General features: G+C 36.6%; 1 protein-coding gene and 1 long non-coding RNA gene across 10 annotated transcripts in view; one reads left to right on the forward strand and one right to left on the reverse strand.

Annotated features, from left to right (window-relative positions):
- The window catches only part of LOC134288031 (protein hu-li tai shao), a 53847-nt gene that overhangs the window by 20495 nt on the left and 10563 nt on the right, over positions 1-22789 (reverse strand). For 5 of the 9 annotated variants that reach the window (XR_009997711.1, XM_062851654.1, XM_062851655.1 and 2 more), the window contains exons 2-8: positions 10734-11320; positions 10502-10669; positions 10144-10442; positions 8713-8912; positions 8520-8643; positions 3093-3116; positions 2221-2334 (exon numbers count right to left, since the gene is read on the reverse strand). Coding sequence is in view for 8 of the 9 variants with exons in the window: in XM_062851654.1 (XP_062707638.1) it covers positions 2221-2334; positions 3093-3116; positions 8520-8643; positions 8713-8912; positions 10144-10442; positions 10502-10669; positions 10734-11310 (1506 nt within the window). In the remaining variant the exon portion in view is untranslated. Of the gene's footprint in view, positions 1-2220; positions 2335-2746; positions 2923-3092; positions 3117-8519; positions 8644-8712; positions 8913-10143; positions 10443-10501; positions 10670-10733; positions 11321-22789 lie in introns of those variants that run through there. The other 4 variants (XM_062851656.1, XM_062851657.1, XM_062851653.1 and 1 more) reach the window with 2 other exon arrangements.
- On the forward strand, positions 14087-22331 carry LOC134288038 (uncharacterized). The gene is made up of 2 exons (XR_009997719.1): positions 14087-16941; positions 17845-22331. It is a non-coding gene; the product is annotated as an uncharacterized LOC134288038 (long non-coding RNA).

Here is a 22789-nt window from a genome sequence, read left to right on the forward strand (position 1 = left end):
GACCCATCTTGCCCCGCACTTTTTTCACGGCACAAACTCGATCACTTTTTAAAACTGCTTGTTTAACATCATATTTTGTATTTAATGAACTTTTTATCGACTTTTAGCATAGCTAACTAGTGTATTAAAGAGTAGCGGACGAATGCAAACCAATCCGATTTGTATTTACGAAGTTATGGTGATCCATCCTTATGCGACCCATCTTGCCCCGCCCCACCCTACTATAAATTTTCTCATATTTTAGGTCGTTTGGTATAAAGTCATTTGGCATAATAGTCGTTGGGCATAACAGTCGTTTGGCATAATGTTTATTTGGCATAATTTTAAATTAAAGACAAATGAAGTTGGATATGGCCAACCAAAGTAATTCACAAATTTTACCTTTATAAAGTTTTCCCGCGAAGGAAGAATTCATTATCCGTACCAAAATGATGAATCCCGTGAAGTTTGATACAGTTTTGAAAATTACACTGATATTTATCATACATGAAAATGATGAATGACATTTCACTTATTATATATTATATATTATACTTATATCCAAATTTACTTTTCTTTGTCACTTCAATGTCCATCAGTTGAATAATGGTATAGCTACGCTGCATATCTATGAGGATATCATATCCGATTTCCATACAATTTTTCTTCGCGTAGGCTCCAAGTTAGAAATGACTGTTTATGAAATGTTAATGTTACAATCGATAATACTACGCCATTAATAGGGGCCATATTCTGATGATATCGTATCCAAGCAAAACAAGTTTTTAATCACGAAATTCTTCTGAATTCAAAATAAAATCTTATTTAAATTTTTACTTATTTATGTAAATTAATGCCCAATAAAATATTAAAATGAATACTAAATTTGTTATTAATTTTTAGTTTTAACCCTATAGATATGATAACTCCTTGAGAACTGCGTATGATATCAAGTCGTAAAATGTGGATAACAAAATGAGATATCGATTTGTTATCAATCAGAACGCATTCTGTTTTTAATTAGATATTCCAGTACACTATTTTGTTTTCATATTTTGTTATGTTAACACTTAAGTCATACAAAATGAAAACTCACTTTGTTATCAAAATTCGTGATATCTAAATAACTCAATTTGTTTTCAATTAGGTCTCATTCCCTGCTCGGGATGATATCCCACTGTTCGCGTTTTTTGTCTAATTTTTTTCGTCCTATGTCTACTACAGCAAACATTCGTCCAAAAACATACTCAAATCCAAGAATTTGGTTTGTTTGTGATTTAGATTACGTTTCCCATTTACCGTTTCTCCCTCATAGATGAGTGTCCATTCTGCCCCGATAAAATAAGTAAATCATTTTTTTTTATTTTTAAAATAAGTAAATATAAACAGGTTAAGTATGTAAATACAGCTAAATTAATCAAACATGTTATAGAGATTTCAGTTTTCAATCGATTTGAAATTAATTTCTCATAAAACCATATTTTTAATGGTATGAAACTAATAATTTTCACCAAAAAAACGGAGGACACAACTTTTTTGTGAAAAGTCAGATATAGTTCTAACTTCTAATGATCCTCTGCTGATACTACATTGCGAATAAATGGTGTATATGCTCCCTGCATTGAAAGTGCAAAAGAATTCGAATGTATGAAAATATTGAGGGTGTCGTCCATACTGCCCCGCCTACCCCTAATTGTAAATTGATAGTATTTTCATTGTTTATCAATAGTTTACTATTGAAACAAGTATTTGGCTGTTGGATTTACCTGATGAGACAATCATATTCTAAAAACTTTCTCTGTGTAAAAACTATTGTATCACATGCATCTATGTAATTCCGATCGTTTCGAATTTTTGTCGAAAATCGATGGTGCTCTAGAGCAAACATGGGAAGTAGAGGGTAAAAAAATCAAGAATTCACAAATTAAGCACTTCTGAATGTGTAGGTACCTAGATTTTATATTAGAGAATCACCATTGATTTGAATATATGTACTTAAGGACGAAATTGCGGTCGAACTTCTGCGTGAGGCGAGCAGCTGCATCAGTCAATCCACCAGACTCTTTAAGATCCCAGTACACAGGGTTAAGGTATGAAATACTGCCATGAATTTCATAATAAAGCAGGCAAATACTACAACAGCAATACAAAATTTGATGTGATATCGTACTATATTTAATTGGACGGCTATTAACGATCATGTGTTTCACATTGCTCGGGATTTATGAAGATTTATCTTACCTGTTGTTGAATTCGCTTAAACTCTTTCGGATTGGTATTAGGAGGGACGAATTGCATCGCGCTATCGATCTTAACCGGCGTTGAAGAATGCGTTGGCGAAGCTTCCGCAACCCACTACCGAAGAAAGAAAAAAAAATAGAAAGAAAATAATTATGAGCGACAAATATCTTAACATAGAAAGCCAAGACTGTTAGAATAATTCTGTACGTCTACAGATTTCCTTAATTATGTTTCGATATAGACATTGTTCAACAAAAGTTGAAACTTAACGCACTTTTGACCACATAATTTCATTAGTTTTTACATAAATGGCATCAACCAAATTTGTCAAAAGCATGTTTTGTGTATGAGTCAACTATTTACTGATAAATGGTTCTATCTGAGCTAGTTACGAGATTTTGTAAAAAGCATACAATTATGCATGTCATTTGTTGACCAGTGGGATTCATAAATTATTTTGTATGACATATCTACACCAAAAACCTGACCATGGTATCTTATTCCTGTATAGTTTATAGAGAGTGTGTAGTGTTCAGTTAGTTTTATTGTTGTAAGAGCGAAAAAAAAACAGTATGCCTTTTTAGTTTCCTGTACCGAATGTTAGTGTTATGTGTTGTGTAGAAATATTTGTCGCTAAATTATTTTTTCTTTCAACGGTAGCGGCAAGTGCGGAATTGGTCAGTGAAACAACAATCGCAGAACCTTAAATCCCAAAGCAACAAGTCGTTCAGAAACAATGTTAGTTAGAAAAAAGTGGAATAAACCAAGAGATGATGGTATGAAAAGTAGCTAGTAATTAAACTTAGAAGAACTAAAATAACATTTTTGATTTAAACTTGAATATACTTGGAAGAAAAATGATCTCGTGTTACCTCATCAACGTTTGCATCAATCCACTAAAACAAAATAAGGAGAAAGAAAGATGTTGTTAAATGTAAACATAAGTGAACTGATGAAATGAAGTCAAACAAATTATGAGTAGGAAAAACACACGGAACGGCCTTTCACATAACAAAGATTGGGACTCTGTCGGCATCATTAGTTCTTTGTTTTTCTTCGACGTTGAGTAAATATGCTTTATTGCGACTAGTAATATTCCATACATTCAAATTCACTTATAATCTTCATACTTAACTGAATCATTTCTAACAATAATTGATAGTGTATTAATTTCATAAATTATAATGCTCTGACTGTAGACTACAGTCGTTTTTGATTTTCAAGCGATAAGCGAACAAAAAAAAACTCGTTTTTATGATACATTGTTCCATGAGACCGTTAAGGATAGAGCTTTAATTACAATCACCTTACGTTTGAGTACTTCGCGATAAACAAAAAAGTGTGTGGCAAGTGAGTAAATGCCACTATTTGCAATAACGATAAAATGTAGTTTCCTACACAGTTATCGGAAGAATATTACAAATGAAGTTCTTATTGGCTTCGACAAAGAGACTAAACTATTGTTTTTGATATTGACTTACTGTAAGTCACGTGTAACACGTGCGTTACGAGACCCGAGCAAAGTCCAACAACAAAATTACAGCAAATCGAAAACATGATTTGTATTCAGCAACAAATTGATATAAAATTTTGATATCAGTTTATCCTTACTCAATTTAATTTCAAATTTGGAATTCGGGTTGCTGTCATTTTAAATTAATGTAAATATTTAGTGTTAGAATAGATTTAAATCTTTTAGTAAACTAAGTAAAGTTATTCTAGGGATATATCATTAGTGCAATTGCATTGTTGAATTTATGATTTGGTATCAGCCGAAAAACTCTACATTTGACGATTTTTATTTTTTTTTGTGCTGATAACAGAAACAGTTATCAATATGCTGTCATCGATAGCAGGAATAGTTTTCAATTTGCTGTCACAGGAATATTTTTCTGCTCTCGTTGTTGATGTTTTAACCGTTAAACGGTTAAACAAACTGAGTTATCATATTTGCAATATCACAACATCAAAATTAGTTTCCAATTTGCTATCAGACTTTGCTCGGGGAAGAAATCAAAAATCGTAAATTTTAGCATTTCAGATAATCTTTTTCAAGAGACCCGGGTAGTCAAATTAACTTTATCCATAAATTTTACAATCAATTAAAAACAATTTTCTCAATGTTCACGACATAACGTCTATATGTGATTTCTAATTGAATGCATTGGAACCTCATTAAGTTCAAAAGGCTCAAGAAATTCATATAAGGCAATCTAGCGTTCATCACCCTTCTCTCTCAAGCAGCGACAGAAGATAGCAATTTTGTGTTTAATATTTTCATAGGGAAACGTTTCCGTATGAAAACAAACCTACCCTCCTCGGCAGCGAAACAGAGAAAGATGATCAAACGTCAGATAGCCTTATACGGGACAACAAAGGATTTTGACAGTTCTCATACCTTCTTAACAAATGTGAACAAATCACTACCACGCGGGCATTTGGATTAGCCAACTATTGGGAGTATCAACATGGAACAATGACATAAAAAGGAAGTATAGCATGTATGAGAGGGTTAATGTTAGAACAGTATCGATTCTAGTACCTAGTTATACTTACAAGCTTTCTGTAAGTTATGTAAGCTATTTCGAACAATAAAAATATACGCTAGCAAACCTTTGACGTTTTGTTTAAGCTGACAGTCAAATATATCAGGTTTTTTGAACAATAAACTTACACAAGTAGGAATGATGTTAAAACATGATCGATAGTTATATTTTTCTCGCGACACGAATGCACCCTGGTGTCAAGTGTCGAAAATAAACAAACAAACAAACATATATTTTTCTTATGGAACAAAACAAGAAGCTTCATTGTTGCTTTTTGTGCGTATATAAAACAATTAAAAGAAACAAAAAAGGGAGACTACTGCATGTATCAAAACGATACCCTCACCAAAAAAACAATAGCAAATCGACACACAGCTCAAACTAGTACACCCAATTCTTTTTTTACACGGGGGATGCGTACCGTGCAAAAAAGTTTTGGGTTCAAAATTCGAAAAACCGTGCAAAAAAAGTAACATGATTTCTCGACGAATCATGCAAAAACAAGAGTTTGAATTTTTTGCACCTACAAAAAAACCGTGCAAATCGTGAATCGGGTGTACTCTTATTAGTCAGCAGTTATGCTCCTCAGCAATGGTGAAAATGTAATTTCGACAGATCTAAATTGCGTTATTCAATTTTGGAAAATTTATTGAATTTTTGATTTTATACAAAAGAGCATCTTTTCTGAGCCACTATGATTTTTTTCAGATGTTTATAACTTTATTTTGGTTAGTACCTAAAATTAATTTCAAAGTGATTTTTCGAAATCATCTTTTGGCAACTAGGCAACTGCTTTGAAATCATCTTTCGGCAACTGTAGTGTACTGCTTGACAGCTCCACCCTGTACAAAATGCGATGACGGGTGATTCGTCGCAGCCTATTCAACCACCTACAGCTTATTTCAGAAGCTGAACCTGAGAATATGGTAAGTGAAAACTTGTGCGGCTAAGACCAAGTTCTACAAGACATGTATGGAAAACCCGCTGTATTTCGAATTTTTGAGGTAAATGTCATCGACTATCTTCGAATAATGCCAATCAAAATTTACCATGAATATCAATTGGCATTTTCCGAAGGTTGTCCACGACACAATCCTTAAATATTCGGAAAAGAGCGGGGTTTCCGTGATTTTCTTGTAGAACTGGTACATACGCACAAGTATTTCATATACCGTAAATGTACCAGTAGCCGCTCACCGTCATGAATCGGATGTTTATTGACATGAATATGTGCAATCCTCTCCGTGTAACTGTGATTCGGCACGCATATTTTAAATAACCGTGATCAGTAAATCAAAATTCAACCATCGCGCAACAATAATGACAATGTCGCAACCTGTATTTGTTGCGACAATCCACCCAATGCGACATAAGATTGTCCCAACTTGAAAATAATAGGATAAACATCGTACACCACGAATTTAGAAATTTTTCAGCCTTGCATTGCGATTTTCGAACGGTAACTTCGAGTAGGTAAACACTGCAACTCTGTTGAAGATCTATCATCAAACAGTTTCGACTTTGGGTTTGTAATAATTGATTATTCACGAGTTGAAAAGTACGCAACAAATTCAGCTCCTGTTTTGTCGGCAACAAAAATTTTCGAGATCATGTCATTATCTGTTACCAGTGGGGATAAAGAGTAATCGGTGCGCCTTCTTTGTTGCTTGTTTTGTGCTTCTTTTGTCTGACAATTATCTTCACTGACCGTGATAAAAAAAACATTGTATTTTTGCAAGTAAACTTCATTTCTAAGCTCGTGAGCGGCTATTGAAACACGAGCGGCTATTGGTACGCTGAGGGTACCATATTCTCAGGTTCAGCTTCTAAAATGAGCTTTTTTTAGGTCCATCATTGACTTAGCTACGAAAAATTATACCGCCAATGGAATAAGAAGTGTATGTCGAAATGACATTTTCAGCACTGCTCCTCAGAATGTAAATAGATTACTAATTGATCAGTTGTTCTTAGCGAAAGTGTTCCAAACGCTAGCAACCAGAAGCATGATCAACTAAGGTGTGCGATCAGTTAGGCTGGGGCTCGGGTACGACCTCCATTTAGGACCCTTTACGCTATAACAGTCAATTTCAATTGACCAATTGACTTAACACTTTGTCCACGGCTAGGTACTATACGTATATCGTTGTGATCGTGTATGACAAATTAAGACAATTAGTATAAAATTTACTGAGTTGCAGCATGAAGTATTTTTTGAGTGACACTCTTTGTATTTGTTTTCAGTGTTTGAATGAAAGACAGACCAACATTTTATATGATAAGCATCGGTAAGCTAAATATTACTGTTGGATTTTATTAGATATAAGCAGTTAGGAAAAGCCAAACAATAACGAGGCAAAAATGTTATTTGTGCGATCGCGGTTATTTGTTTGTTTACACAGAACCAGCAAACATTATGCAGATCGGAATGTCTAAATTACAATAATATGCTGAAAACATGATCTAAAACGCATATACACGATGAATTAAAACTGTATTGTTGCTGCACCACTGAACAGACATACTAAACAGGGGGAGCGGGACATTTGGCATAAAGTCATTTGGCATAATGTCACTTGGCATAAAGCCATTTGGGATAACGGTCATTTGGCATAATGGACATTTGGCATAATCGAAATGCACCCTACTTTATTATGCAAGTGTCCATTATGCCAAATGACCGTTATGCCAAATGGCTTTATGCCAAGTGACCTTATGCCAAACGACCTTATGCCAAATGACTTTATGCCAAATGACACAGATCCCTAAGCAGGGGTATTCTGTACCAATTGTTCCGAAGCAGCTTTTTGAAGATAGGAAAATATTTGATCTTTGAAACTGCCTCGGACAGAATTTTGTACTAACTAACGATAAACTTGCTTCGACAGTTATTTTAATTTCTTATCTAGATAGTGCATTGGAAACGGAGGTGTAGGATTTCCTAGTTATTATTCAATATCACATATTTTACTTCTGATAGAGAAGCACTATACGAAGAACTATAAACGGACGATGTCTAGTAAAATCGACCACTTCGGATTCCCGGAGTTACCGGAGTTCAGTTTTTGTGAAGTTATTAATTATGTTATCTGACTCTTTAGGATCACGAAAAGGCACTGGTCTTGCTCATATACCAAATTGCTTTAGAAGAGACGTGTATAAATAGGGCAAACGCCTACACACCAGTTATGAATTTCTATACATCCGACCAGCTTTTATACGTTGCTAACAATGTGACAATCTTGAAAAGAACGCTCCAGATAGTCGCCCAATATATTCGGAATACATGGAGTTTGAACATTCTTATCATTGGAAATGTCGGGGAACAACTGCAGCAGGGAAATGAGATGATAACACAGATAACACATCATTGCCGGATGCCGTTCCTAACTCAAAATCCAGAAGGCCCTGGTAAATGTTACCCCCCGAACTTCGTTACAGAAGTGATTTTGAAAATGGCATATGTAGAAGAATAAACTACAAATGGAGTATCGATAAAGATGTCAAAGTTGTAAAGCAAAACAAGCTACAAGTTTTTCAGTACAATGTTACTCCCATTATGTCTGTTCAAGTGATACTAAAGAAGAATATCTTTTATGTGGCAATAGGATGGCAACTAATATTCTGAATCTTGAATCAAGCTCATACGTGCTTGTGCTTTATGTAAATATAATGTTATATAGAATATCTTCTGTTGGTATATAGCTCAGTAATGCAGAGATGTGATTAATTATCTTCGAATTTTATGATTTCTACCTTTGTGATCTTCTTCGGGTCTGGTGTGCCGGTTTCCAGAACTTCGACCTTTTGATAGACGTTCGGTGAATTTAACCACCTTGAACGATCGCCACCTTTGCGAAAATCGCCTTTCTTCCAGATGCTGGGGAAAAACATGAAGTATTACAAGAATTGCTCTAAGCTCATAAACGATGATTGAGAATCCACTTACCCTTGCTTAAACAACTCCTCCTCTTCGATCAAATAGCCTAACGAGGAGACGGCTGGCGGCACTTCTACGTCATTTTTCGGTTTGGGAAGATCATTCTTCACCAATGGGTTTCTGTAGATATATCCGGTTCTGAAACCGGCATTGTCCAACATCCGCATTAATGCTTCAAATTCGGCACCACCCACTCGCCATTTCGGAGCCTGAAAAAAAAACACATTAGACTAAAATTGCCCCCCTTGGTTATGTTTTGTGAAATTCCATTTCGTATTTTAGTGATAAAATCTTTTTTTGTGAAAACTCTACTTGGGTAAAAAATATTTACCGGAAAATTTACTAAAAAAATGATTAGGCTTATAGGGAATTGGTATTTCCCATGAAAACTTCCAAATTTTCACGATACACAGAGGTCCAATTTTGAGAAAAGCTGGCAGAAACTCTATTTTTGATTATGTTTAATATGAGATACAGTATATTGAGCATTCATCCATAAGGCGCCGTCCACAAATTACGTAACGCTCTAGGGGGAGGGGGGGGAGTACGACCGAGCGTTACGATCCATACAATAATTTTAGGATTTTCATACAAAAAAGCGTTACGGAGGGGGAGGGGGGGTCGAAAAATGGCGATTTTAGCGTTACGTAATAAATGGATGCTGCCTGATACCAGGAGCACTAACTGACATAAAAAAAAATTAGAATATTGATTTTGTATCTTGTTACAGCACTGAATAGCTGCTGATGGAAAAAAATGCTGAATTTTTGATAAAAATACAAACAAGTTCAACCACTACAAAAGTCAATTGATATAAGTAATACAATTGCTTTCAAAAGTTTATTTGTAAGTTCTTGTGTATATCAGACATCTGCAACGGACCAAGAGATCAAAATAACACTTTTGGCTTCAAAACTGACATTACTTGTCATTAGTACGAGAAATTCTTACAGTTCGTCTTCAAAGTGTCTTACAAATCGCTCCCCGCTACTCCCCGCGGGAAGATTCCGTTCAAATGCTCGTTTATGTATGCAGAATCGATTAAAGAAAAATGCAACTGCCAAGAGCTGCCAAAACAATATCGCCATGATGAAATGTGTATAGTAAAATTGTATGAAAAATATCAATTTTGTTCGAAGAAATCGACAAAAAATGAAAATGCCTTTAAAATGAAATTTAGCGCTAACTCATATTCCAATACATTCATATGGGCTAAAACTAGCAGACTACTATGATTTGGCAATTTTTGCCAGGTATTTTGATATCTGGACCACTGTGGCGATATAACCTCTACTTTTAATCGCCAATAGGGCAGGGTCTAATTTGGTTGTTGTGCAAACTCTTTTAAAAGAAAGGAATGTTAATAACACTGTCAGACGTCTAAGGTAAAAAATGTATTCCTTCAAAACAACTGCCTACTTTCTTGCAGAAATTTCCTACCTGTGAACGCTCCTTATTATCCGCGGATACGGCACTCGATGCAACGCCCTCTGGGGGTTTCCGCGAAGCGTCGTAGATCGCCTTGCGTGTTTCTTCGGGAATTACAACCAGATTATCCAAACCCACTGGCAATAGTTTTAGCTGCGCTTCGCACGCTGCCACAATGTGAGTGACAGCATAAAAAGCTTCCTCGACGGTTTCTCCACAGCAAATGGCGCCATGATTTGATAGCAACAAGACCTTCGATACTGGCCCAAGGCTGCGCAACAATTTATCCTTTTCTTCCGGTTCATTAAGCGCTAAATAAAAATAAATCACCCGTTATTATCGAAATACCGAAAATTCATTGGCTATTTACCTCCGGTATACGTATGCACGGAGATTTCTCCGAGCAAAGCGCTATCCTTAGTTAACGGAAGCAGTCCTTGTTTCAAAGCAGAAATTGCAACTACTGCGTTGCAACCGACGTATATTGCACATCTAATATCAGGTCTTGCAGCGTGAATCACGGAGTGCAGTGTAAATTCTGTAAAAATAAAATCCATCATTGTAATTTCAGTAATAATTGAGACTCATCAGTTCAAACGTACGACTAGTGTTCACGCCGAAGTTGGTTGTCCCCTGCTCGACAATTTGTCCTTGCATGTTCACTTTGTTTAGCGAAGATGCTGTGATTTCATGGTTCAGGACACCGAATGGATTGACCAAGAACAGCTCCTGGTCGGCATTGAGTCGAGCTGTTATCAAACTATTAATGCCCTGAGCCCAGCCGTACAAATCAACCAGCCGGAAGGCAGCGGCCAGTTTACAGCGAAGGATTTTTTCGCCTTTTTCGTATCCCATGGCCTCCATACCACGAATATCATTAATGGGAACAACACAGTTGGAACTCTTGAATACACTGCCAACACGAGCAGCGGGCATCCCCATTATATCAGACAACTGCTGAAGGATATTGTGTGATCCTCCATCGCGCATCTGACTGTCCACAATTCGCTCAAGTTCCTCACGGAAAAGACGAGAGCTCATCATTACCTCCACCCGTTTGCGGCGCTCCATTTCGCGCATATCTGCTTCGATATCTGCCGGCCGCGTTTTGTTGCATTCTTCTTCTTCTGCTATAGTATCAATGCCGTTTGTATGTGGTGCTGTCTCTGTTTCCGCCATTTTATCTTTCCTGAAATATAATGGTTATAATTAGGACATGAAAATATAAGAATTAGACGCAGACACGACATTACATTTTTGTAAAGGAAGCATTGAACAAAATAACTGATTGACCATGGAAAACTTTTAGAATACTGTGGGGTAAGATGTCTAATCGTAGAGTCTAGTGGCTTCATCATTAAGAATATAACAACAATTAATTTAATCTGACTGTTACAAGAATTGCAATATCTCTACAACCGCAAACTCGCACTGCCCATAACTGCATATTTGTAACATTTGCATATTTAGCTGGCATTGAGTTAATATCGAGGATCAAAATAAAATCACAAGTACTTTCCACTATCACTACCTGGCTAAAATTTACAAATTTGTTCTAGGATTTATGATAAAAATACCCAGTCATTTTGTCTCATTGGCCAATATAACCGCAATACAGTCACACTGGGAAAATAGACTGGCTTTAAAGCATTTCATCAATCATATTACTTAGATCCGATTTATTTTCTAACAAGTGGTCCAGCATATAAGAAGTGCTGTAGAAGATTTTATTGCTAAATTATTGATAACCAGGGTGGCCACTAAATGTCAGTTTTGAAATTCCCGTCTTTTTCCCGGTTTTCCCGGTACGATTTCTGAAATTTTCCCGGTTTTTAAAATGCATTTTTTTAGTAGGTAACGCCCAATTTTCGTATCATATGGATGATAAGTACCATGTAAAAATGCACTTGCAATCCTGTGAATACTATGTATACTAGATATGTATAGTTTAATATTATTCTTGACGTAATGCATATATGGAAAAAATAGAAGTACATAACTACCAATGATGACATAAAAGGCGTATGCTACAGAATTACTTACAACATATTTTCATTCAGCTCCAAATAGTGCATAATTCAAGCTTTCCCTCACTCATTATTTTACTTATTTTCTTGTACTTATAAAAAACAAGTGTAGAAGTGGTAGCTAACTATGACAGATCTATAATATTTAAGATGTGCATATAAAATCAGCAAAGGTTGCACTCGATTATCCGGGACATGGAGGATAATCAAACCATTCTTTTTTTAATTTTATTCATTAGCGTAGGTGCCCTAACGCAACTTCATTGGTGTTGTTTCCGGGGATTCCTCCAGGATGTCCAACTGAGTTTTCCCCCAAAAACTTACATCTGGATTTCTTCAGTAACTTCTGTTAGCGATTCCACCTTGTATATCTTTTGTGGATTCCTCTAGATTCCTTAATCGTCCATAACTAGCGCGGTTGGCCACCACCGCCAGCACCACGCTAATACTGAACACAAAAAGCGAGAATTTTTCAACGTGTTGTACAAAACACAACAGCGCAATCGCTCGAGGGTTAATGGATTTATTCTGGAAGAGGTTCCTTTAGGGAATTTAGGATTTTAGTCAGTCTGTTGGCAATTAGGGAATAGAACTTTTGGTCTGGGATCATGAATTCGATCTAGGGATTTCTCCTAGAACTCCTGAAGGATTCCCAAAAGAATCTCCCACATGTCTAGAAGGTTTCCCAAGGAACTCTTGGAAGAGTTCTTGATTACAAAACTGCCGCAGTAGTTTGATTTTCAGGATTCTGGAGTATTTCCAGGAATAGCTATCGTAAAGTTTTTGTAAGAAATTTTGGGAGATCATCCAGAAGGAACTCCTGGGTGATTTGCAGAGGGAGCTTCTGAAGGATGTCCAAAAGCAACTCCTGGAGCAACTCCAAAAGCAACTTTCATAAGCAACTCCTGGAGGTTTCTTTGAACAAACTCCTGGAGGGTGCCCAAGAAGAATTCTTGAAGGAAACGCAGTAAAAACACTGGAGAAATTACAAAAGCAAATATTAAATAAAGATAAAATTCAGCAAAATCTCTTGGAAGTTTTCAAAATCAAAGTTTCAGAAGGCACTCCTGCAGAAATCATGCAAAGAACTCGTGGAGATGGATGAGAAACAGAATGATATCCTGGAGAAACACCAGAAGAAACTCTGTAAAGAATCCCAGAAATAACTCCGATTGATTTCTAAAAAAAGCTTTCGGAGGAATTCAAGAAGAAAATTCTAGGGAAACCCCAGAGGAAGCTCCAGGAAAAAAAGGAAAAATTTTCTGGAGGGATTTCAAAAAATAATCTGGGAAAAATTCCCGTAGGAAATTTTGAAGATTGGAGCAACTCCTGTTACAATTGCGGAAGGAAAATTTGGATGAATCTTAAAAGGAACTCTTGAATAAATTGCAATAGGTTGTCTTGATTAAAACCCAGTTTAGTGGTTATGATTTTCTTATCTGTTAAGACTCCTGATGAAATTTCTGAAAGAGTCCCTGAAAAAAAACTAGAATAAATTTGAGAAAGGACACGGGTTAATCCAAAAAGAAACTTTTGAAAAAATCTCAGATGTAGGAAACTCTTTCCTCGAAAAAATCTCATCGAATTCCAAGAGATAATCAAGCGGTACAAAATCATAGAGGAATTCTAGAAGAAACTTCTTGAAGAATCCCAAGTTCTGTTTAAGGGAAATTCCAAGTGATTGCACAGGCGAATTTCTTGGGATTTCGTAGAAGTATCCCAGGAGTATTTTGGTTTGGCTTTGATTTTGCAGATTTTCGATGAGGTGTAAACATTCAAATATGCACATCAAGTTACTCTTAACAGCAATTTTCCCGGTTATCATTCCAAATTCCAGGCTTTTTCCCGCTTTTTTCCCGGTCGTTCCGAATTCCCGTCTTTTTCCCGGTTTTCCCGTTTTTCCCGGTTCGGTGGCCACCCTGGATAACGAGTTAGGAGATCACAAATTTTAAAAATTGTGATTCCATCAGTCACGATTTTGCCGAAGACCACATTCAAATCGGACGTCTCATCAATTAATTATCGATTTTTATCCAACTCGAGAAACTTTAACAAAACGCTTTACTGTTCCCTCGTCAAATCAACACTGGAATACGGATCAGCAGTCTGTGTTGGGAGTGCGACATCTGTCTCCCCATCTATGGGCGGCAATAAGAGAGACACTTGACAATAGGTTTGCATAATACAGTTCACTGTAAGAGTCCGTGCAATACACATCGCTGAATCGTACGTTCGTTGTTTGCCACTGATTACGCGTTATACCGAAAGTTCCCCGGATCGGTTCCCTTGTTCCGTCGTCGGTATAGATTCCGCTGCACGACCAGTCCGTCGTGGTCCACCTCGCTCTACAGTCTGGAGTCCTAACTACAACAACGTCGCTGAGCAAATCGAATCAATTCAACGTCGGACGAGGACACTTCGCCTGCCGAGTTACGAGAGGCGGTGTCAGTTGATTTACTTGCAACCCCTGTGTATACGAAGTTGCAGTTTACAGAGCCTTGACCATGATCGATACTCTGCAAGGACGAAAAATTGTGATCAGGCTTAGAAAGCGTCAGCGTCAACACGGGTCGTCGCGCGAATTTTACAGAAGTGCCTCTCTCAATGTCATCGAATCGGGAGACAATGGCCAAGAGAGTCTAACAATATTTGCTCATTTTTCGGTCACGACGGAGCGTGACATGGTTGTAAACAAGGCAATTACTACAACATTCATGAATTATGTCGTTGTTTAAATCCATTAAAGCATGAATGAATGTCCTCTCTATCTGTTAAATACAACGGCTAGCCTAAATTTGCTTGGACCAGGTGAAAATTTTAATTTAAAAACAATATGAAAATTTTCGTCATGACGCTTGATCATTGCAAAATGACATGACGAAGTGCGTGAATGCTCGTTTTGTCTTGTGACGATGAAAGAGTCTACTTGTTCATCGTCAAAGGAAGCTCACGACCCTCACGACCAATAACAGCGCTGATTGTGATTCTATACTACAATACATTAAATGAACATCAATGTTCAACCACGGCTGCTGCGGAACAGCTCGATGCTGAGGCTTCCACTCCGTCGTAACGATTAAGGGATAAGAAGTGTTATATGTACTAGCATTACAGATACCACACGGTTAAAAATGTGTGGCATCAATCTTTGACTTTCACATGACGAGGAACGAACTGTCAACAAATATCAATTTTAGCGTTACGTAATAAATGGATGCTGCCTAAATGTCTTGGTATGATTTATTTTGTCTACCTATTCTTCTTTTGAAGAATATAAGACATGTTATTTAGTTTTAAGTCTTTAATGACATTTGGGCTACAGATAGTCTGTTGACGTAAACACAAATAAATAAATCGACGTTGCCGCGCTGGGGTTCATTATAGGATTATGAACATTTTTGTTTTTCAAATCGTTTATTAAAGGCTCACTTGCCGTACACAGCTTAATTATTAACAAATATCTATGCCCCTATAGTAGACCTCCCCTTTTATTTCCATGTTATATTCATATAATTCCTCGCTGTCGACGGTGCAGTGCCTGAATGTGCCTATAATGGACCCTTTAGAGCGTTTACATTGATTAAATAGTTAAAATAACTGATTTTTGTGGCCACTGGACAATCCGTTTTCCAACAACTTCTGTGCAGCAATGTAATTGATATTTCCCCGGTGAAAGTTGCCCGGAATCAGTTGATTTGTGTACAGTCAGGTTTTTTTTTACGCGGGGGATACGTACCGCGTAAAAATAAAACTCAGTTCAAAATTCGAAAAACCGCGTAAAAAAAGTCTCACCGTTTCTCGACGAATCATGCAAAAATAAGTCGATGAAAAAAAAATTTTGTATGGAGTTTTCATTTACGCGGCCGCGTAAATGAAAACCGCGTAAAAAAGACCTGACTGTATTAACCCTCTCTTTCCCATGGTAGCACAGGTGATCCACTACTTTGCACTGTTCATACAAATACAGCATAAATTAGATCATTTCCATTTTTTCATCAGATGTTTGTATATGTTAAATGAACTATTATGCCAAGTTTGGTCAAAATTTCTCTGCTAGTTTTTGTTCTAGAGCTAAATGATTCAGTGAAAGTCGGTATTTTTTTCTATTTTAATTCAAACAATATTTGAATGTTCAATATTCCGAAAACTGAACATTATTTTAAACGGAAAAAATACTAGCATGCCATGTAGTATGTATATTAGCAGAATAAAATACCGTTTTATAAACAAGTTGACGATAAAACACTAATTTAATGAACAAACATGTGGATCATCAGTGATCCATTGGGAACATAACGACATTTTTATCCTTCCTGATCTAACCTGTTCCTGGTTAAAATGTTTGTTTACATCCAAGACATTTGCCATTATTAACAGTGTTTCATGTAAAAATGTCATTATTCCATATAATGTAATCTATTTAGCGCCGGCAATAAGTCGCAGATGAATCTAGGAGGGTTTATATGGTACGAGAAGAGAATTCATAGATTCGAAGCGAACCGAATAACAACTACTTATGGTAACTGCAAGAAGTCCGAGATTTATAAATATAAAGTTTTTGAAAAAAAAAATAATATACAAATAAAAAACAAAATTTGTATATGTGCCTTCAGTGCATCCATCTTCCCAATGGATCACAGGTGATCCACCCCGAAAATCATTTTTCTCATTTCTAACGATATTTTGGAGTAAAACTATACATCTTTTGTTCTGGTGATTTGTTTAGAAACCTATTAATCTATTTTTAATTGTCAAAACACCTTGTGGGAAAGAAAGGGTTAAGGTGACTCCCTGTATCACTTCTATTTCAGCACTTCTTTTTCGTTTCTTATTTCTAACAATCATCGAGCGCAACAGTAGTGGTGTTGCCTTTTTACATTTGTTTTATAAACAAACAAACAAAAATAGCACTTCTTTGTCTCGCTTTCACCAATGTAAACATTTCAAGATTATTAATCATTTAAAAGCAATTCAAGCAGTAGACTACTCTGTTCCGCTAAACAACAATGAAATATGTCTCAATATTACGAAAAACACCGAATTTTATGTGTAATAAGCTAAAAATGATCGAATACTCTTAGTCTGTTCTTCCGCTGTTGATGTTTGCAAGCAGCAGCAGTGTTGGCGGACAGTGCGGAGGAGATTTCACAAATAAAAATTATTTGCTTTTATTATTATCATATGTGATTCAAAGTACAACAATAATCATTCGAAGAATAGTTTTTGATTTTACGACGTATAATCGATAAATTTGAGTTGACCATTTCAATGATTTTGATTGATTTTATTGATGAATTGGCCCGCAAGATCGACATCACTGCGTTCAATGATCGATGATTGTGCGCCGGACGGCAGCGTCGCGTCGCGCTGCTGGCGTCGTCGTTGTACTGGGGTAGGTGGTAAACATTGCCATCGAACTCTTGGTGCGGTTGAGACAAATTTGAATAATTTTCAAGTTTGAGTGAAAATATTTGTTTATGGTATAGATAGTTCGAAAGAGAATTTTAATTAGAATAGTGTGTTCTATATTTCTTCTCAAAATATCTTGCGTGAAGTGGAGAATTTTAGAGAAAAGGTAAGCGCCGATTTTCTTACGTAAATGTATTAGTGCAATACTGTATAAAGTTGAATTTGGATGATGATTCTGAAGAAGCCATTTTGTGATGACACAAGAAAAGGCCTTAAGGCGAAACTGGAATTATTTCCTCATTTTTTTCAGTTTCTGATTTTTTAAAAAATAACGAAGCAATATTTTTAAAAACGTACACATGTAGAGTATGTGTATCTTTTACACGAAAAATCGCAAAAATCCCCTTACGTAATAAATGGATAGCACCATATAGGCTTATTCAGATGACCCCCATTTGTAGAGGCGCTTGGAGAGATAAGGAGAAAATCGTTTGTTTACATAAAAAAAGTCAATTTTTTGTCGTCAAATTTTACTCATTTTTTGCTCTCCATTTGCAATGGCATCTAATATCATCATTCTCGATGCCCATGCCGACGGACACCGGATTGGCCAGCTAACAAAAAATTCTGAAGATTGCCCGCCGGAGGCATAGCAAGAGCTCCTCAAATTAATCACATAAATTGTTTGTAAGTACCTAAGGGATCTAAGCGCATCTGAAAGAGAATTAAATTTTCTTTCCAAAAAGTGCTCGTTTGTTTCTCTACGATGCGGAATTCGATATGAAAAATTGAATAAAGTTCACTTTGCCTATGCTGCACCATGGCAAATTTTGGCGGATTCACGTTTTTCATAGGGTTCTTATCCCTGCCACCAGATGCGGAGGGATCGTTAGCTTCCGTTAGATTTGCCTATTGATATCACATTTAGATATCAGTTTATCTTAAGATATTTGATTTCGTATTGCTGTTATCTTAAATATTTAGTTTTTTTAGTATTTTTTTAAACATTTAGCAAACCATGTATAATAACTTTTAAGATACCGGGCGCTTCCTTCAAAGAGCGAAAGTTTACTGGTAGCATTGAACGTGTCCGTGTCTTTTTTTTTTGTAAGAGGGCCAAAATGTTTTAAGGTGTCCAAAACAGTAAAAACTAATGCTCCAGAAATCAGGTATTTTCTTCAAATTTTCAGCCACTGTGATTAAATAGTAGATGCTTTTAACACTTATGTGGCCGGCAAGGTACCCGGGTACCTTTTTCAATTTCAAATCTCGATATTTTTATGGTTATTGAGACTAGGATGTTGGAACTCTGTTAGATCTTAGAACTCGTGAATATACATCTATTAATGGGGTTGACCGAATTTTAAAGTGAGGAGGGGCAGGGGGAGAGGCTCCTGCATTTTTTTATTACGTGGAAGGCCGGCAGGGTACACGGGTACCCACGAAATTGAAATGATCATGTCTCCGTCAATTTTTCATCGATTTTGGAAATTTTTTAGCTCATTCAACTCAGAAACTCATCATCTATCGGAAAAATATTTGGTTAGACCGATCTAATCACCGTGGTTTTCAGAAAATCCATATTTTTGGGAGCATGTCCTTATACCATATTGAAACCCACATTGTTGAGGCTAGGATATCTTAAAGTGTTTATGGTCAACCATGGCCCCACGGAAAGCGTGTTCCGAAAACACAGTTTCAAAGTCAACACGTTTTATGATTCCAGGCCGGTCAGATACAATATGCCAAAGCAATTATACGATGCTTGGTACCGAAATTGCTACTAACCTACCGAAAATCCCGTATATTGTATTGTATAAAAACCTGGATTCGGAAATCCGGATTTTTCAGTACCTATGGTGATTGGACCGGTCCAACCAAATACGATCTCGATAGATAATGAGTTTCTGAGTTGAATAAGGCAAAAACTTTTAAAATCGGTGGAAAAATAGCTGAGATATGATTATTTCCATTTCGTGGGTACCCGGGTACCCTGCCGGCCTTTTACCGGGTGTTTTTTTTTTGCTGGCCACACTACGGTTAAGATCATACTAACATGATCATTATGTGTAACGCCCTTTGAACCTGTTTGATTTAGACTTAAATTTAAAATTATGTCCTCTAGGGGTCCAAAATGCGACCGTTACCCTATGACATAAGGAACTGTTCTGGACAAGATGTCTTTGTGTCCGTCAGATGTTGAAAAAAATACAACCTGTGACCCCGGTGAAGTCAGCAGACATACTTCTTCTCCATGATTCTATTACCTCATGCTACCTTCCATACCTCAGAATGTTCATTTCTCGGAGAGATCGGTCCCACCATGAACTATTAAACGATTTTATTATGCTCGCCGTAATCACCAATTGATTTGGTGGTGGTGACTAGCGTCCGGATACATCATACACTGCGCTCTCCCCCGTTATTTCAACTGAATAAGCAGCGTGGTATGGTTCATGTGTTTGTATTATGAAGAACGTGCAGCCACGGACGGTATAATACGGTATAGTATCAGTCGCCGCATGTATATACTTGGCGATGACATCATCACCTTTTCGCTCAAATTTATGTGTGCATCCGTCCGCCGTCGAAACAGAGAGCCGACGACATCACGTCGCATGTAAATGCAAAGGCTTAGATGAAAGTGTTCGACCCACCAATCAATGCAAGTGAAGATTTGGAATTTCTGTCAAACAAGATTCTGGTGGTGTTTTATCAGTGGTTCTTAACATTTTTCTTTAGTCGTTGAGCGTTAGGTTAAACGACGACACCTTACGCATAAAATCCAACCCAATTTGTGAAACACGATCTAATGATTTCTCCTTGGGCCTAATTATACTGTTTGTGAGTGTTGTTTTTTTTCTCAAGTGGCAACATTCCAAAACTTGTATTTATCTGTCCTCTTGTTTTCTTTTGAACTAATCTTCAGAATGAAAAAAAAAAGATCAAGTCTCGGACTAGCGTGATCTCTCAAGTTAGAATAAATTTATCTAATAAACATAAACACCACAGTACATGACGAATTCGTCAAAACAGATATTCTCCCAAGGAAGCAAACACAAATTTAGTATTAATTAATATTGTTATAGCATTTTCCGCTATTCGTCCTTATTAAAATGTAGCAAAGTAATTAGGAAGGTTTTTTTTATTAGATAATCACATTACTAAACTGGGCGGAGATTATAAAAAAGTTCAAACGGCAGGAAGCAGACCTCAATATTTACGTAGATTGTATAAAAAATATTGTCCAAAAACAATTGTTACCTACTCACTCTCCGTTAATAATGACTGTGACACTTGCTTCGATTTAATCAATGGTATTTTTTTGCTTTTAATACGTGCGATAACAGTAGCGCAAGCAAATAAAGATGATAACTTCAAAATGTAAAATTTCGTCTATGCGAAGCGACATACTCACGAGGGGTGGCAGATGTAGATAATATAGGACACTACCGAACATGAGGAAATTGGTGTGTAAGCTACCGAATCCATGGTTAAATTATTATCAATCCAGTCATCCAGTCGAAGCCCGGAATTTGGTACAACCGAAATTCGATTTTTCTCCAAATCCATGCATCGGGCCTAAATTCGGAAATGGTGCGGCGTGTATTAGATCATCATGTCCGCTAAACAGCGCATGACTTCCGACGTTAGGCAGCATACATTTATTTAGTATTTTCATTTCATTTTCAGTTTAACATAAATTTCATAATAACACTGAATCAACAATTGAGTTTTTAAATTAAAAAAAGTTGATTTTTTTTGGTTTTATACGAAAGAGCACCTTTTTCTGAGTCACTATGATTTTTTTCAGATTTTTAGAACTCTGTTTTGCTACCTTAAATCAATTTCAAAGATATTTTTTGAAATCACCTTTTTACAGCTGGGAAACTGTTTGACAGCTCCGCCCAGTACAAACTGCGACGAGGGGTGATTCGACAAATCGCTCCCATACAAACTTCAAATTGATTTTTAAATAAGTTCCCGGACTCCAAAATTCATGAAAATTTGGATTTCGGCTTAGCTTGACATGCAGATTCAGAATATCGTATTATCTTAACACCGTTAAAGAAACCAATTGGGTTTTTAAATTTTGAAAAATGTATTGATTTTTTAGTTTTATATGAAAGATCACATTTTTCGTCGTAGATTGTGTATATTTGAAGACAAATCGTTTATGTTTTTTTGTCAAAATCACACTCAACTTGACCCTCGAGCAGTAGTCGCGTTATCGACCACCTTCAGCGACACCACGCTCAAGCTGTGCACCACGAGCGTGCATTTTTGAAGGTCTGTGTACTTAGGGTCTGTCCCAATTGGCGAATTAAAATTAATTTTTACTTGCATTTGACAGTTCGACACTTAAACATGACAGTTCTCCCACAGACAAACAGACGTAACACTTGTGAAATTTCCATCGACCACGCTTTTGACGATCATTTTAAATTTCCATAGTTGTGGCTTTCACAACCAGAGGAGCGCGCATCGTTTTTCTATGCGTTTGACGTTTCACACTAGCGCCTTCTGTTGACGATATGGCACAACACAGTGATTCGTGCAACTTTTCCACCAGGTGATGGTAGTGTGAGCTGGGCGATGGATTTCCATGAAAATCGTTCAAGGTGTTACGTCTGTTTGTCTGTGGTTCTCCTAAGGAAATGATTATCGAACTGTCAAATTTAAGTGAAAATTAATTTTAATTCTCCAATGAATTAACTACATCGGCTGTTTTCCTACTCTCCGCATCGACCAATGTGGCGCTAGCTTCTATGCGCGAAAAAATCGCTAAAAGTAAATCGCAAAAATATTGTATGGCGAATAGCATCTAAAGGCAAATTTATCGAAGTGGAATACATTATTCGAAAAAATATTTGGTAGTGGTTGTGCACAATGGTGACTACTATTAAGGAGAAACTTCAAAGAGTACCAATATGGCTGCCACAATGGCCGACTGGGACACCTACTCACGTTTTCAAGAGCACAAATCATAAAAACTCGTTAACAAATGCGGTCGATTTGGAAAAGCTGCCTCTTTTTGCAAGTGAGCAAAGCCAGAATAATCAAGGACGGCTTTATTTGACGCTTCGTTCATCAGATTTGTGCCTCTAAAGTTTGTATGCAAAATTTCAATGGGATTTCTTGATGTTTCACCTTAAGCCTACCAAATATTTTTTCAATAAAAGCTTTCTATTTCAAGTAATTCAAGTTTAGATGCTTTTCAC

The sequence above is a fragment of the Aedes albopictus genome, chromosome 2, assembly GCF_035046485.1.
Source record: "Aedes albopictus strain Foshan chromosome 2, AalbF5, whole genome shotgun sequence".
NCBI lineage: Eukaryota > Metazoa > Arthropoda > Insecta > Diptera > Culicidae > Aedes > Aedes albopictus.